This window comes from Petaurus breviceps, unplaced genomic scaffold (genome assembly GCF_028583685.1).
Source record: "Petaurus breviceps papuanus isolate PSGF00001 unplaced genomic scaffold, PetGlider_PUasm1.0 470, whole genome shotgun sequence".
Taxonomy (NCBI): Eukaryota; Metazoa; Chordata; class Mammalia; order Diprotodontia; family Petauridae; genus Petaurus; species Petaurus breviceps.
Window position 1 is genome coordinate 4,769,246 of NW_027186350.1, and position 12,078 is coordinate 4,781,323.

The following is a 12,078-nucleotide window of genomic DNA, read 5'->3' on the forward strand; positions in this document are numbered from 1 at the left end:
TAAAATTTTACACATTTCTTTTTTTTCCATTTTAATAAGTTTTATTATGATAGAATAACACAGAAAAGTTACAAAAGTCCTACAAGGCTACAATAGTTGTTCTTCAGCTGATTCCTCCCTTTTGTCAAGTTAGGTGATATTAATTTATGATAATAGGTGATATTAATTTGTCTCTTTGACAAGATTAAGTGACCTAAATCACCCTACCCCAAGACTCTCATTTTAATATAACCCACCTCCCAGTATATTGATCAATCAGGGTTGATTGGCACCTCTTGGGAATACCTACTATATAGGGCATATAACCCTGTACCCCAAACCCCCAAAATGAGCCAGCTCTGAACTGGCCCTATTAGAGGGGCCTGGTTTTGGATTAAACTTTCATGCAGTGCATGTCAAATCAGCTTGAGAGAAATAAAAATATGGACCCAACCTAATCATTTATCTCTTTCTCAGAACAAAATCTGTTTTTGGGGGGACTTTGGGGTTCACAATCAAAATTGGGGTTGGGCAAAATTGGTCCTCCTCCTCCCTACATAAATTTGTATTTATCAAATCTGTCTCTCAAATATACATAAACAATATGTATATACTGTATACATATATATATATATGTATATTTGATAAACTGGCAATAATCCCAGAGGAAAAGCACTAACATTAAAGAAGACTAAGAAAGACATTTTGTAGAAGGTGGGATTTTAAGCTGAGAACTGAAGGAAGCTAGGAGGCAGAGGTGAGTGGGAGAGAATTCCAAGCACTGGGGATAGCCAGCAAAAATCCATGTAATCAGGAGATGGAATATCTTGTGTGAGGAAGAGTAAGGAGGCCAGGTCACTGGATCACAAAACATATGAAGGGGAGTAAGGTCTCTGAACACTGAAATGGTAGGGAGTGACCAGCTGCAAAATCAACTGCCTCATTTTATAGATGAGAAAACTGAAAAATAAGAAGGTAAAATGACATTCTTTTACAGAAGAAATTTGTCTTGGGTGGGAGGTTAAACTAGATGAACTCCAAGGTTTCTTCTATGTCTCAGATTTTATACCAATAATTAAAATAGCTCAGATGTACATGAGTAGCTAGGTAGCAGAGTAGATAGAGTGCTGGGCCTGGAGTCAAGAAGACCTGACTTCTAATTCAGTCTCAGACACTTACTTGCTGTGTGAACCTGGGCAAGTCGTTTAACCCTGTCTGCCTCAGTTCCCTCATCTGTAAAATGGAATGGAAAAGGAAATGGCAAACCGTTTAAAAATATTTTTCATCTTTGCCAAGAAAGCCCTAAATGGGGTCACAAAGATCCGGGCATGACTGATACAAATGAACAATAACATATTTAACTTTAAAATTTGCAAAGCACTTCTTTCACAAGAATCCCAGGAGGTCACTTAAAATGGTACTAGCAAACCCATTTTAGAGATGAGGAAATGGAGGTTCTTGGAGAATTTAAATAATTCTAATGCAAAGAGAAAAGTTTGGGATCCATGATGACAATGACTATGGAAGGGCATACCTTATTTTAAAAGAACATTATATGTAAAGGGAGTATACTCATGAGGAAATACAGGAACCAGATGGTGCTGACATGGTGGGAACCATTGGAGTGTAGCTCAATACAAGGGGCCAACACAGGAGCCGAATGTAGTGTTAATGCTACTTGCAGCTGCCATGGAGGTGTGAGACCAATAATACCAGCACACAGGAGGGCTGCTAGCACAGGCTCTTTGATCTGCTTTTCTAAAGGAAAGACAACTTCAAAGTGGTCAACAATCTTACTTTAATTACAAATAAGTAGAAAGAAGTGAGTATCCAAGAAAGTATCCAATGGACAGGACTACAACTGTCTAAACAAAATAATATAACCACCTACATACACCAGCAGACGGGGAGAGCACCAACACCTGAGTAGAGTGTGTTTGTGTGTGTGGGGGGTGTTCAATGGCAACTCAGACTCTGTCCCGGGAATCAAAAGGTTCTTCTAATCAGCAATCCCCAAAGCAAAATCTCACCTGGGAATATATATACTTTTGACTAATATGCTCAGAGCCAGAAGGCATCACAACCTTCCTGACTCAGTGCCTAATTAGCTTAGTACCAAAAGGTGTGAAAGCCTCCCCCTAAGCAAGCTCCTCCTTGGGCAAGTTCCTGCCCCAGTGGGCTCTATGTGACTCAGGATGTGTCACAGCTGTGAATTGAGTGGAAGTTCAAAGCAGCAAGACATTCATGATTGAAATATCTGTGTACCTTTAGACCTGGGAACACAGCCCCTGTTCCAAGGGAAAAGGGGATACATGTTGCATAGGTCTATTAATGGACAGGGAAGATCTTCCTATTCCATTAACATAACACCATATTATCATTAAAGTAAACTACAGACCACCTGAGCAGAAGGAAATGGATAAAGAACTCAGGAAAGAGATTACAAGGCTGTTAAGAATATAGCATTGATCTCATAAAGAAGAGGCAAGGGAAAATGGTTACAATGGAGGGGAAGAATAGGAAGGCAAAAGGGGATGAGTCTACCTTATTCTCATTGAATTTGCCTTGGGGAGGGAATGAAATACACACTAAACAGGGTATCTCACCCTACAGGAGAGTAGAAGGGAAGGGGATGAGAGGGGGTATGATGGAAGGGAGGGCAGGCTGGGGGGGAGGGAAGTTGGAAGCATCCACTTTTGAAAAGGGATGGGATCAAAGTAGAGAAGAGAACAAGGGGGAGGTTGGATGGGAGGGAGGGAAATATAGTCAGTCTTTTACAATATATCTACTATGCTATTGTTTTGCATTAGCTACACATGTTCAACCTATACTGAACTGCTTATCTTCCCAGTAATGGTGGGTGACAAAGGAGGAAGGAAATGAATCTTTAATTCAAAGTTTTAAAATCAAATGTTTATATATACTATTATTAATACCATTTTACATGTAACTGGGAAATAAGATATACAGACACTGGGGTAAAGAGATCCGCCATGCCCTACTGGAAAAGTCAAAAAGGGTATGGGAGAAAATATGGGAGAGACCAGATTGGAGGAGGGGATATCCTGTGGGACTGCTATTTTGGGGCGGTGGGTAGGGGAAAAACAGGTAGAAAATTTGTGACTCAAAATCTGGTGGAAATGAATGATGTAAATCAGAAGTTAAAAAAATAAAAAGAATATAGCATTGATAAAGGTCATCAATTATCCAACATTGTCTACGCCAAAGGAATAATTAATAATTTCTTGGCTGATAATTTTATCTTTCAAAAGGTAAAGGAAGTAACAATGAAGAAGTTTAATCTGATTCTCATTAACAAGGAGGAATTGATTGCTAAGGTAGAAATGATGAGAACCTTGGGGGGAGCAAACAGGTTTTAACGGAATTTGTGATAGAAGAGAAAAAATGTTATAGTTCAACATGCTTCATAAATTTTGAGGAGAGGAGATATTAAAGAATTTGGAGAATAAGCTCTACAGAATTTAGTCTAAGAGAGATGGGAAGTTCTCAAGAATGATATTTTGAAGACATAGAGAAATAATTCTAATAAGGATGTAAAGGGGTGCTGTTTAAAAAAGACCAAGGTGGATGTACAATGAACTAACTCATTGCTCAACAGAGGTGTTTAAAAAAGGGGAAAAGTGAGGGAATATGCATTTATATTGCACCTACCATGTGCCAGGCACTGTGATAAGGGCTTCTTCTTTTAAACAAACATTATTTCATTTGATCCTTCTAATAACTCTGCTATTATTACCCTCATTTTACAGTTGAGGAAATTGAGGCAGAGGGTATCTTACTCAAGGTCATAGAGTTACTCTTTGAAGTCAGATTTGAACTCATATATTCCTGACTCCAGGCCTAGTGCTCTATATACTATACCACAACTGTCTTATACGTATATGCATGTATATACACATATAGACACACATATACATATATGTATATATACAGATACACATACACACATATCTGATGAGAGGAAGATAAGGTAATATAAGATGAAAAGAAATTGCGGTACATTCCTGAAAGAAAAGTGTCAGAAGTACAAAAAAATTCAGGCTGAGTTGATATTGATGAACAAAGCTAAGGACAACAAAAAAAGATATTTTCAAAAGCTGGATTGAGAAAAAGAGGAGCATCAAAGAGGGGATGGGACTGCAGTTTGGTGTGGATAGGACTGGGAAAATAGGCAGGAGTGGGGATGCTGAAATCTTTTTTTTGCTTCTTTTTTCTTTGCTACAGAGAATAGTTTTGGGGGATGGAAAGGATGTAATAATTTTTTAAAAAGCTAATAAAGAAATTAATCCTATAACAAGGCAGGAAATAGCAAGAGAGTAGCTAGCTGCCCTTGGTGAGCTCATCACCAGGCCTAGACAAATTAGAGCCAAGGGGATTGAAAGAAATGTCAGGTGTGATGGCTGAGTTACTGTCAGAGAACTCTGAAAAAGTAGGGAGAAGAGTAGAGGTGCTGCAGAATCTGAGATCAGTAAATATCCTAATTTTCTTTTTAAAATTTATTTATTTTTAATTTATTATTTTATTATTATTTATTTTAATTTATTTTTAGTTTTTTATTTTAGTTTATTTATATTTTAATTCTATTTTTTCACAATTACATGTAAAAAAATCCTAATTTTCAAAGTGTTAGAAAGTGTTGTCAACAAACTTGTCCGGGGGACTTGTCTTCATAGTATGTCCTCCTAGCAAAATTCTGGGGAGTGTTATTAAAGGGATAATTAGGGTGGGAAGGAGGCATAGTGCAATGGAAAAACCATGACCTCAAGAGTCAGAGAACCTAGCTTCAAATGCTTCCTCTGACACTTATCACCTGTTCGACTTTGGCCAAGACACTTAACCTTCCTGGGCCTCAGTTTCTTCAAATGTAAAAAGGAAAAGATGGTTTCTGAGATGCCTTCCAGATGTAGCTCAATGATATATACTATGGTTGGTTAAAAACTAGAAAGGAAAGAGTGGAGATCAAGAGCCAGCATATGGCACCTACCTCTTAGGGTTATAGTGAAAATAAAAAGCTAATTGTAAAGCAAAGAGCACAGGGCCTAGTATATAGCAGGCTATTATTATTACTATTATTGTTGTTGTAAAATTCAGCCTCAGATACCAAGTATGTGACCCCGGGCATGTCACTGAATCACACAATTTTCCCATCTGTTAAGTAGTGATAATAATAGCACCTAGTGTCGTGAGGATTAAACGAGATTGTATTTGTAAAGCACTTTGCAAATCCTTAAGCATGATATAATGGAGAGGTATTATTGGCCTGCCAGTCCTTACATGACATGATCACAGGACTTTTGGCTCTTCGCCATTCTGGTCGTCTCCTTCAGGATGTTCTCCAGCTTCTCAACGTGGCACCCCAAATAAAAACAGCTCTTCAGCTGGGATCTGATCAGGGCAGCATACAGGATGATCATCTCCTTAGGCCTAAACTCTGTGCCTTTCTTCATACAGCTTTTTTGGGGTTTTTTTTTGGCATATCACACTGACTTATACTTCATTTATGGTCGACTAAAAGCCCAAGTCTTTTCTCAGATAAATAGCGGTTTAACCATGCCTTCTGTGAAGTTGTTTCTGTATCATGACAGACAGCTAGGTGGTGCAGTGGAGAAAGCACTGTTAGTCAGGAAGACTCATCTTCCTGAGTTCAAATCTGGCCTCAGACACTTACTATCTGTGTGATAAGTCATTTAACACTGTTTGCCTCAGTTTCCTCATCTGTAAAATGAGCCGGAGAAGAAAATGGCAAAACACTCCAGCATCTTTGCCAAGAAAACCCCAAATGGGGTCATGGAGAGTTGGACATGATTGAACAACCATTAAGATATATCTGGACATCTTATTTGATTCATCCTGAAGATATGTTGAGCTTTCGGGATCATTATTTTGTCATCCATTGTGTTAGTTGGCCCTGCCAGTTTTGTGTAATTTGCAAATTTGATCAATATGCAACTTATGCCTTTATCTAAGCCATTGATTAAAAATGTTGAAGAGCACAAGGTCAAGCAAAGATCCCTGGTACATTCCCCTAGGGATCTCCTTCCAAGTTGACATTGATTCGTGAATTACTCAGGCCACCCAGCTAGTCCCAAATCCACTTAACTGAATCATTACCTACTTCACATCTTTCCATCCTGTCTACCCTCCCCCCCCAAAAAAAAAGACTTTATCAATTGCTTAGCTAAAATCTAGGTTAACCATATCTGTAGTATTTTGCTGATACAACGTAGTTTTAAAAAATGGAAATGAGTTTCTTTTGCTACGACCTGTTCTAGAGAGAGCCATATTGGCTCATGACCTTCACAATGTATCCTTTCTAGTTTTTAACTAATCATAGTTGGTATCATGGAGCTAAAGCTAGAAAAGGCTAAGCCCTCATTTTAGAATTGACAGAAACTGAGGTGGACAGAGGTTAAGTGACTTGACCAACGTCACACAGTTAGTAGTGTTTAAGGTTGGATTTGAATTCAAGTCTTCTTGATTCCAGGTCCAGCACTATAGCCACTGTATCACCCAACTGCTTAAGGAAGCTTATGATATTTTGCCTGAAAAAGCGATTTTTTTTTGGTGGCATATTCATGTGTGGGTGACAACTTTCTTTATGTATCTGGAAAGCTGTCACAAGAAAGTGGGATGAGATTTTTTCCACTTGGCCCCAGATGGAAAAACTAGGAGTAATATTGCAGAGACAGATTTACATATGATAGAAGGCAAAAATTCCTAACAATTACAGCTATGTAAAAGTGAGATGGGTTGGCTCAGGAGGCAGCGGCTTTTCCCTCACAGTAGTAGGTTTTTATTCAGAGGTTGGATAAATTGTTAGGGATACTGGGGGGGTGTGGGGAGAATTCTTGGGTCAAGTACAAATAAATTCTATGTAGCAAACATTCTGTGCTTCTAAAGTCATTGCTAGTAATTGCAATGAACTAGTGAGTACTACATAGTACATTGCTAGGAAGAAAAAATGCCAAGACTTGATTTTTCTGACCCTGGATACTGTGTTCTTCACAGTGTACCACAATGCCTATCCAGCTACTCAAGGCCAACATGGGACTCTGGACAGTTGATGAATTGCCTAGAGTGAAACAAGTGTCTAGTGATAAGGCCAATAGCAACACATACTCCTCCAAGTATGCACAGAATCAGTCCCTAACATCTGACTCTGAGAGAGGGGTGGACTTAGGTTTATGATACATTGGGAAAGAAATACAGGGATAGGCCTATGGGGAATAGGGAGGCCTGTTGGTTTCTTGCCTAGCTCTTTTCAAAGGTGGTAGCTCTTAATTGTCACTTTCTACTTTCCAGTTTCTAAAACTTTTCTCACAACTACCTTTTAAAGCAATTAAAGTTCTTTTTCTGATTATCCCCTTTTCTTTTTTTTTTTTAAAGCAATCAGGGTTAAGTAACTTGCTCAAGGTTACATGGCCAGTTATTTTTGGGTGTGGTGCTAAGTATCTGAGCCCAGATTTGATCCCCAGGTCATCCCGACACTGGGGCCAGTGATTTTACTCAATGAGCCACCTGGCCGCCCCTACATTATCCCCTTTTCATAGAGGAAGATGATTGCAGCTCTGGGACTTGTCCAGTCATACTCTCAGGCAAAGAAAGTTAGGACTCAAACCTCTGTCCATTGATACTGTGGAGTGACCTTAACCAGTATACAAAATGACCACTTTTCTATGATGTGATATAAAATTTGGTGAGAAAATCCCAAGCCTACCCACGTGTGGCTCCTGTATTACTCTGGATTAGTTCAGTGTCCAAGGCACAGAGACAAAAATCTATGTGAGACAACCAAGGATGCAGGTATTGATGGTGGGACAAAAATCTTCACTTCACTCCAGAACAGCTGCTTCTTACTCTGCTGATGTTTTTGGAACTAGAGGAAGGTAGAAAAATCACTGCAACTAACTATAAGGTCCTCCATATGCACAGTTACCAAAAAGGGGGAAATAGGGCAAGAGAAAATAAAATACTAATCCAAACAGAAGAGTTAAGAGATAGGGGTTAGATCAAGGGTGGGGAACCTGCAACCTTGAGGCCACAAATGCCTTCTAGGTCCTTGGGTTTGGCCTTTTGACTGAGTCCAAGTTTTACAGAACAAACCCTTTTATTAAGGGGATTTGTTCTGTGATGTTTGGATTCATTTAAAGGGCTGCACTTGAGGACCTAGAAGGCCACATGTGGCCACAAGGCCACAGGTTCCCCACCTCTGGATGATTGGCCAAGCAATTCTTATTACTAAGCATATCTCTGGTGATACTGTATCACTGGTACCTGTGTAGAGCTATATTTGTGATCATCATTAATAAAAAATGACCCATGACTGCTATTACTATACAGATCAGGGTCTGAAAAAGCCCTAGCTTGCATGTAAGCTTCCGACTCTGAATATTATCAATAAAAGGTTAGTATATGGATAATGGCCAGTTTGTCTTTTTCTCTCCATGGCACCAATATCATCCCAGTCACCTAGGCTTGAAGCCTCAAAACCATCTTAAACTTTCTACTGTGCTGTCCCACACATCCAATCCAATGCCCAGTCCTGTCAATTCTACCTCAATGATATCTCTTGAATCTATCCCTTCCTCTTACACTGCTAAACCTAGTGTCTGTCCAATAAAACCATCATCCTGTAACAGCCTCCAAACTGGGCTGGCTCTCTGCCCCTCGTCTTTCCTCTCCATGTCACGAGGCTGCCACAACAATCTTCAAAGGCACAGGCTTGGCCTTCCTGAAAAACCTTACACGGTGCCCTATTACCTACACGATTAATGACAGACTTCCTGGCATCCTACTTCTTCCCTTCTGTGCAAAGAGTGCCAGGCCTGGAGTTAGGAAGACAATTGCTAGCTGTGTGACCCTGGGAAAGTATTACAGCACCTCTCTGCTGTGAAGATCAAAAGGGACAGTAACTGTAAAGAGCTTAGCACAGTGCCTGGCGCGTGGTAAGTGGAGCGCTGTATGCGTGCATATTATTTTGACTATTGTGTATCCTGTTTGTACATTTGTGCAGGGCTTTGCTTTTCCTTGTGTCCTCAGAGTTTAGCAGGCCTGACACATAATAGGTGCTTAATGAATGCACAGTGAATAGAGCACTGATCCTGAAGACAGGACGCTTGACACACTTACTACTTGTGTGACCTTGGGTAAGTCACTTAGCCCCAATTGCCTCGCCTTCCCCCTTCCAAAATAAGTAAATGAATGAATGAATGCATACATACATACATACATACATACGTGCACTGACTCAGTGACAGGATCTAAGAAGGCCCTCCACAATCTGCTCTAATCTACTGCTCCAGCCTATGCCATTATTCTCCTTTATGAATTGTTTTCATTTCTGTAGCTGATCCGGTCCTCTCCCAGTTTTTCTAGACTTGTTCACACAATGACTGAGAATGACTCACTCCAGAGCTCCCTGCCTATCAGTCAGACAACAAGCATTTTTTTTAGTACAATCTAAATGCAAATTGGATAAAATCCTTCTTTTCTTCCTGATCTAGCTCCTCCATGAAGTTCCCCCAATCCCTCCAGCTCTTCCTCAAATACTGTAAGATATTCCATCACCTTCTACCTTGGATTTTACTTTTTTTTTTAACAGTCATTTCTGTGACTCAGTGGATAAGTCACTGAACCAGGAGTCAAGACAGACCTAGTTTAAATCTTGCCTCAGGCACTTAGTTAGCTGTGTGATCCCGGAAAAGTCACTTTTTCTCCCTGACTTGGTTTCCTCCTCTGTAACACAGAGTTAACAATAACACTTAGTCACTTACCCTTAGACAGCCTCAATTTCCACATCTCTAAAATGGGGTTAATAGGGGTGACTAGGTGGTGCAGTGAATAGAGAGCACTGGCCCTAGAGTCAGGAGTACCTGAGTTCAAATACAGTTTCAGATACTTAACACAAAACTAGCTGTGTGACCTTGGGCAAGTCACTTAACCCTAATTGCGCTCCAAAAAGCAAAAAAATAAAAAAAATGAAATGGGGTTAATAATAACACTTAGCTCTCCAGGTTGTTTTGATAATCAAACAGGAAACTATCTTTAAAGAGCTTCCAATGCTAGCTACTGTTATTGCTGGTATTCGTTTAACTTCCAAAGCAGGTTGCAAGGGTAAGGAGGGCATAACTTTTTCACCTTTACATTTCCAGGTCCTATTTCAACATCTAACACAAAATAAAGGTTCACTGAATTGGGATGAAAACGTCCTTTGCCCCCTGGGGCAATCAATCTCTGCTGTTTGCACAGCGCCGGTATACAAATGTCAAGGCTGCATAAACAGAGGCCCGGCACTTAACAAATTGGTACTCTCCTTCAAATTAAAAATCACATATAATTAATGTCTTCCTTCCTCGTAAAGGCTGTGCTCTAGATGCAATTCAATTCAGACTCCAAATGGAGGATATTGACGCGCTAAGACCGCCATATAACCAGAATCTTTTCCGACAAGGTTTAGTGTGCCCTCTCGCTTTCCCGGACCCTCCCGTCCCTCCAGCCCCGGGTTCAAACAGATGCCTTCCCAAAATTTGTTGGTCAGTCTCAGCTTCCTCATTCAACCCCCGGCTTATGATTGGAGGGAAGTGGAGCCTCTCTTCCCTTTCCTTCGCAGCCCTGGCCTCCTACCTTCGCCCCCTTGCTCAGGACTTGCCAGGGCCAGGTCTCCACGCTCCCAAACAAGGAGTTCTTTATCATGCCCAGCATGACGCCGCTGTCTCCGCCGGAGTCCGGGCTGCACGTTGTAGATGCAGGCACAGAGTAGCCTGGATTCTGCACTCCTATCCGTCCTCTTCTGTCCCCTGCCCCCACTGCCAGTCTGGGCTGGAGGAGCTACAGGAACCGTGGGGAGGGAAGCCACCCAGGAGGAGGGGCTGCTCTCATTAGTTCAGTCCCTGGGCTCCACCACTGCTCTGGGTGCTGGAGAAAAAGGAAGAAGAATTGGCGAGGGGCAGGGCCTGGACGCCTCTGGGCCGAGAGCCAGAAATTTCCCAGCCCTGGGTCAGGCTTCTGCTTTTGGTCTTAGTAAGTTAGGCGTTTTCCTCTCCTGATAGTGTCTTGGTTTGAAGTAGTCACGGAAACGGATCTTTCTCTCTGTTGTGCAAAGGAAGGGGAGATAATCACAACTTAAATAACCATAATTTTGAACTTAAAAATAATGTCTCCTTATGGGTCACCTCCTATATCCATCACTACCCTGAGACCCTCCCCAGGTTTTCTCCTGTTATTCGGTTGGGATGTGAGCGAAATATTCCCAGGCTACAAACAATTCCGTCAGGCTGTTGCCCTGTATCTCTCCTCCCTTTCTTAACCAAATTCCTAGGAAAAGCCATCCGGGCTGCCTGGGGACTGTGCTCAGCCCTTTGCCGTGGGGATTCCTACATTATCTGACTCAAACTTTTTTCCCAGAGTTACCAATGATGTCTTAATTGACAACTCTAATGTTCCCCTTTTCAGTCCTCATCCTTCTTGACTCGTCCGCACTGCTGACCACTTTCTCTTCTCTCTGGCTGTCTTGTTCTACTCTCTCGGTACTCTTCTTATATCTTCAATTATTTCTAAGTTGCCTTTGCTGGCTCATTTTTTATTTTATTTTAAGCAATTGGGGTGAAGTAACTTGCTCAAGGTTACACGGCCAGTTATTTCTGGGTGTGGTGCTAAGTATCTGAGCCCGGATTCGATCCCCCAGGTTATCCCGACACTGGGGCCAGGACTCTTACTCGCTGAGCCACCTGGCCGCCCCCACTGGTTCATTTTTTAGATGCCCCTAATTATAGGTGTTCCCTAAGGCTTTGTCTAGGTCCCCTCCTCTCTGTCTCCCTCTCTGTGTCTCTGTTTGTCTGTCTGTCTCCCTCTGTCTCTGTCTGCCTCTCTCTGTGTCTCTCTCTTTCTCCTGCTTCCCCCATCAACTCCTATAGATTTCATTCTCTCTGTAGTTTCTCCCTGAGCTTCAATCCCTCATCACCATTTTTTAAGTACATTTCAACTTGCATAACAACCCAAAGCCATTATTTTTGCTCCATACCCACTCCTCTTCATTATTTCATTATATGAAATAATATTTATATAATATATAATAATATT

General features: G+C 41.1%; 1 protein-coding gene across 1 annotated transcript in view; it reads right to left on the reverse strand.

The window, feature by feature from the left end:
* Positions 1–10,951, reverse strand: part of HEBP1 (heme binding protein 1) — a 35,671-nt gene extending 24,720 nt beyond the window's left edge. The window contains exon 1 of the mRNA XM_069101525.1: positions 10,624–10,951. Coding sequence (XP_068957626.1) covers positions 10,624–10,701 — 78 coding nt within the window. The 5' untranslated portion in view covers positions 10,702–10,951. The remainder of the gene's footprint in view (positions 1–10,623) is intronic.
* Positions 10,952–12,078: the final 1,127 nt, after the last annotated feature.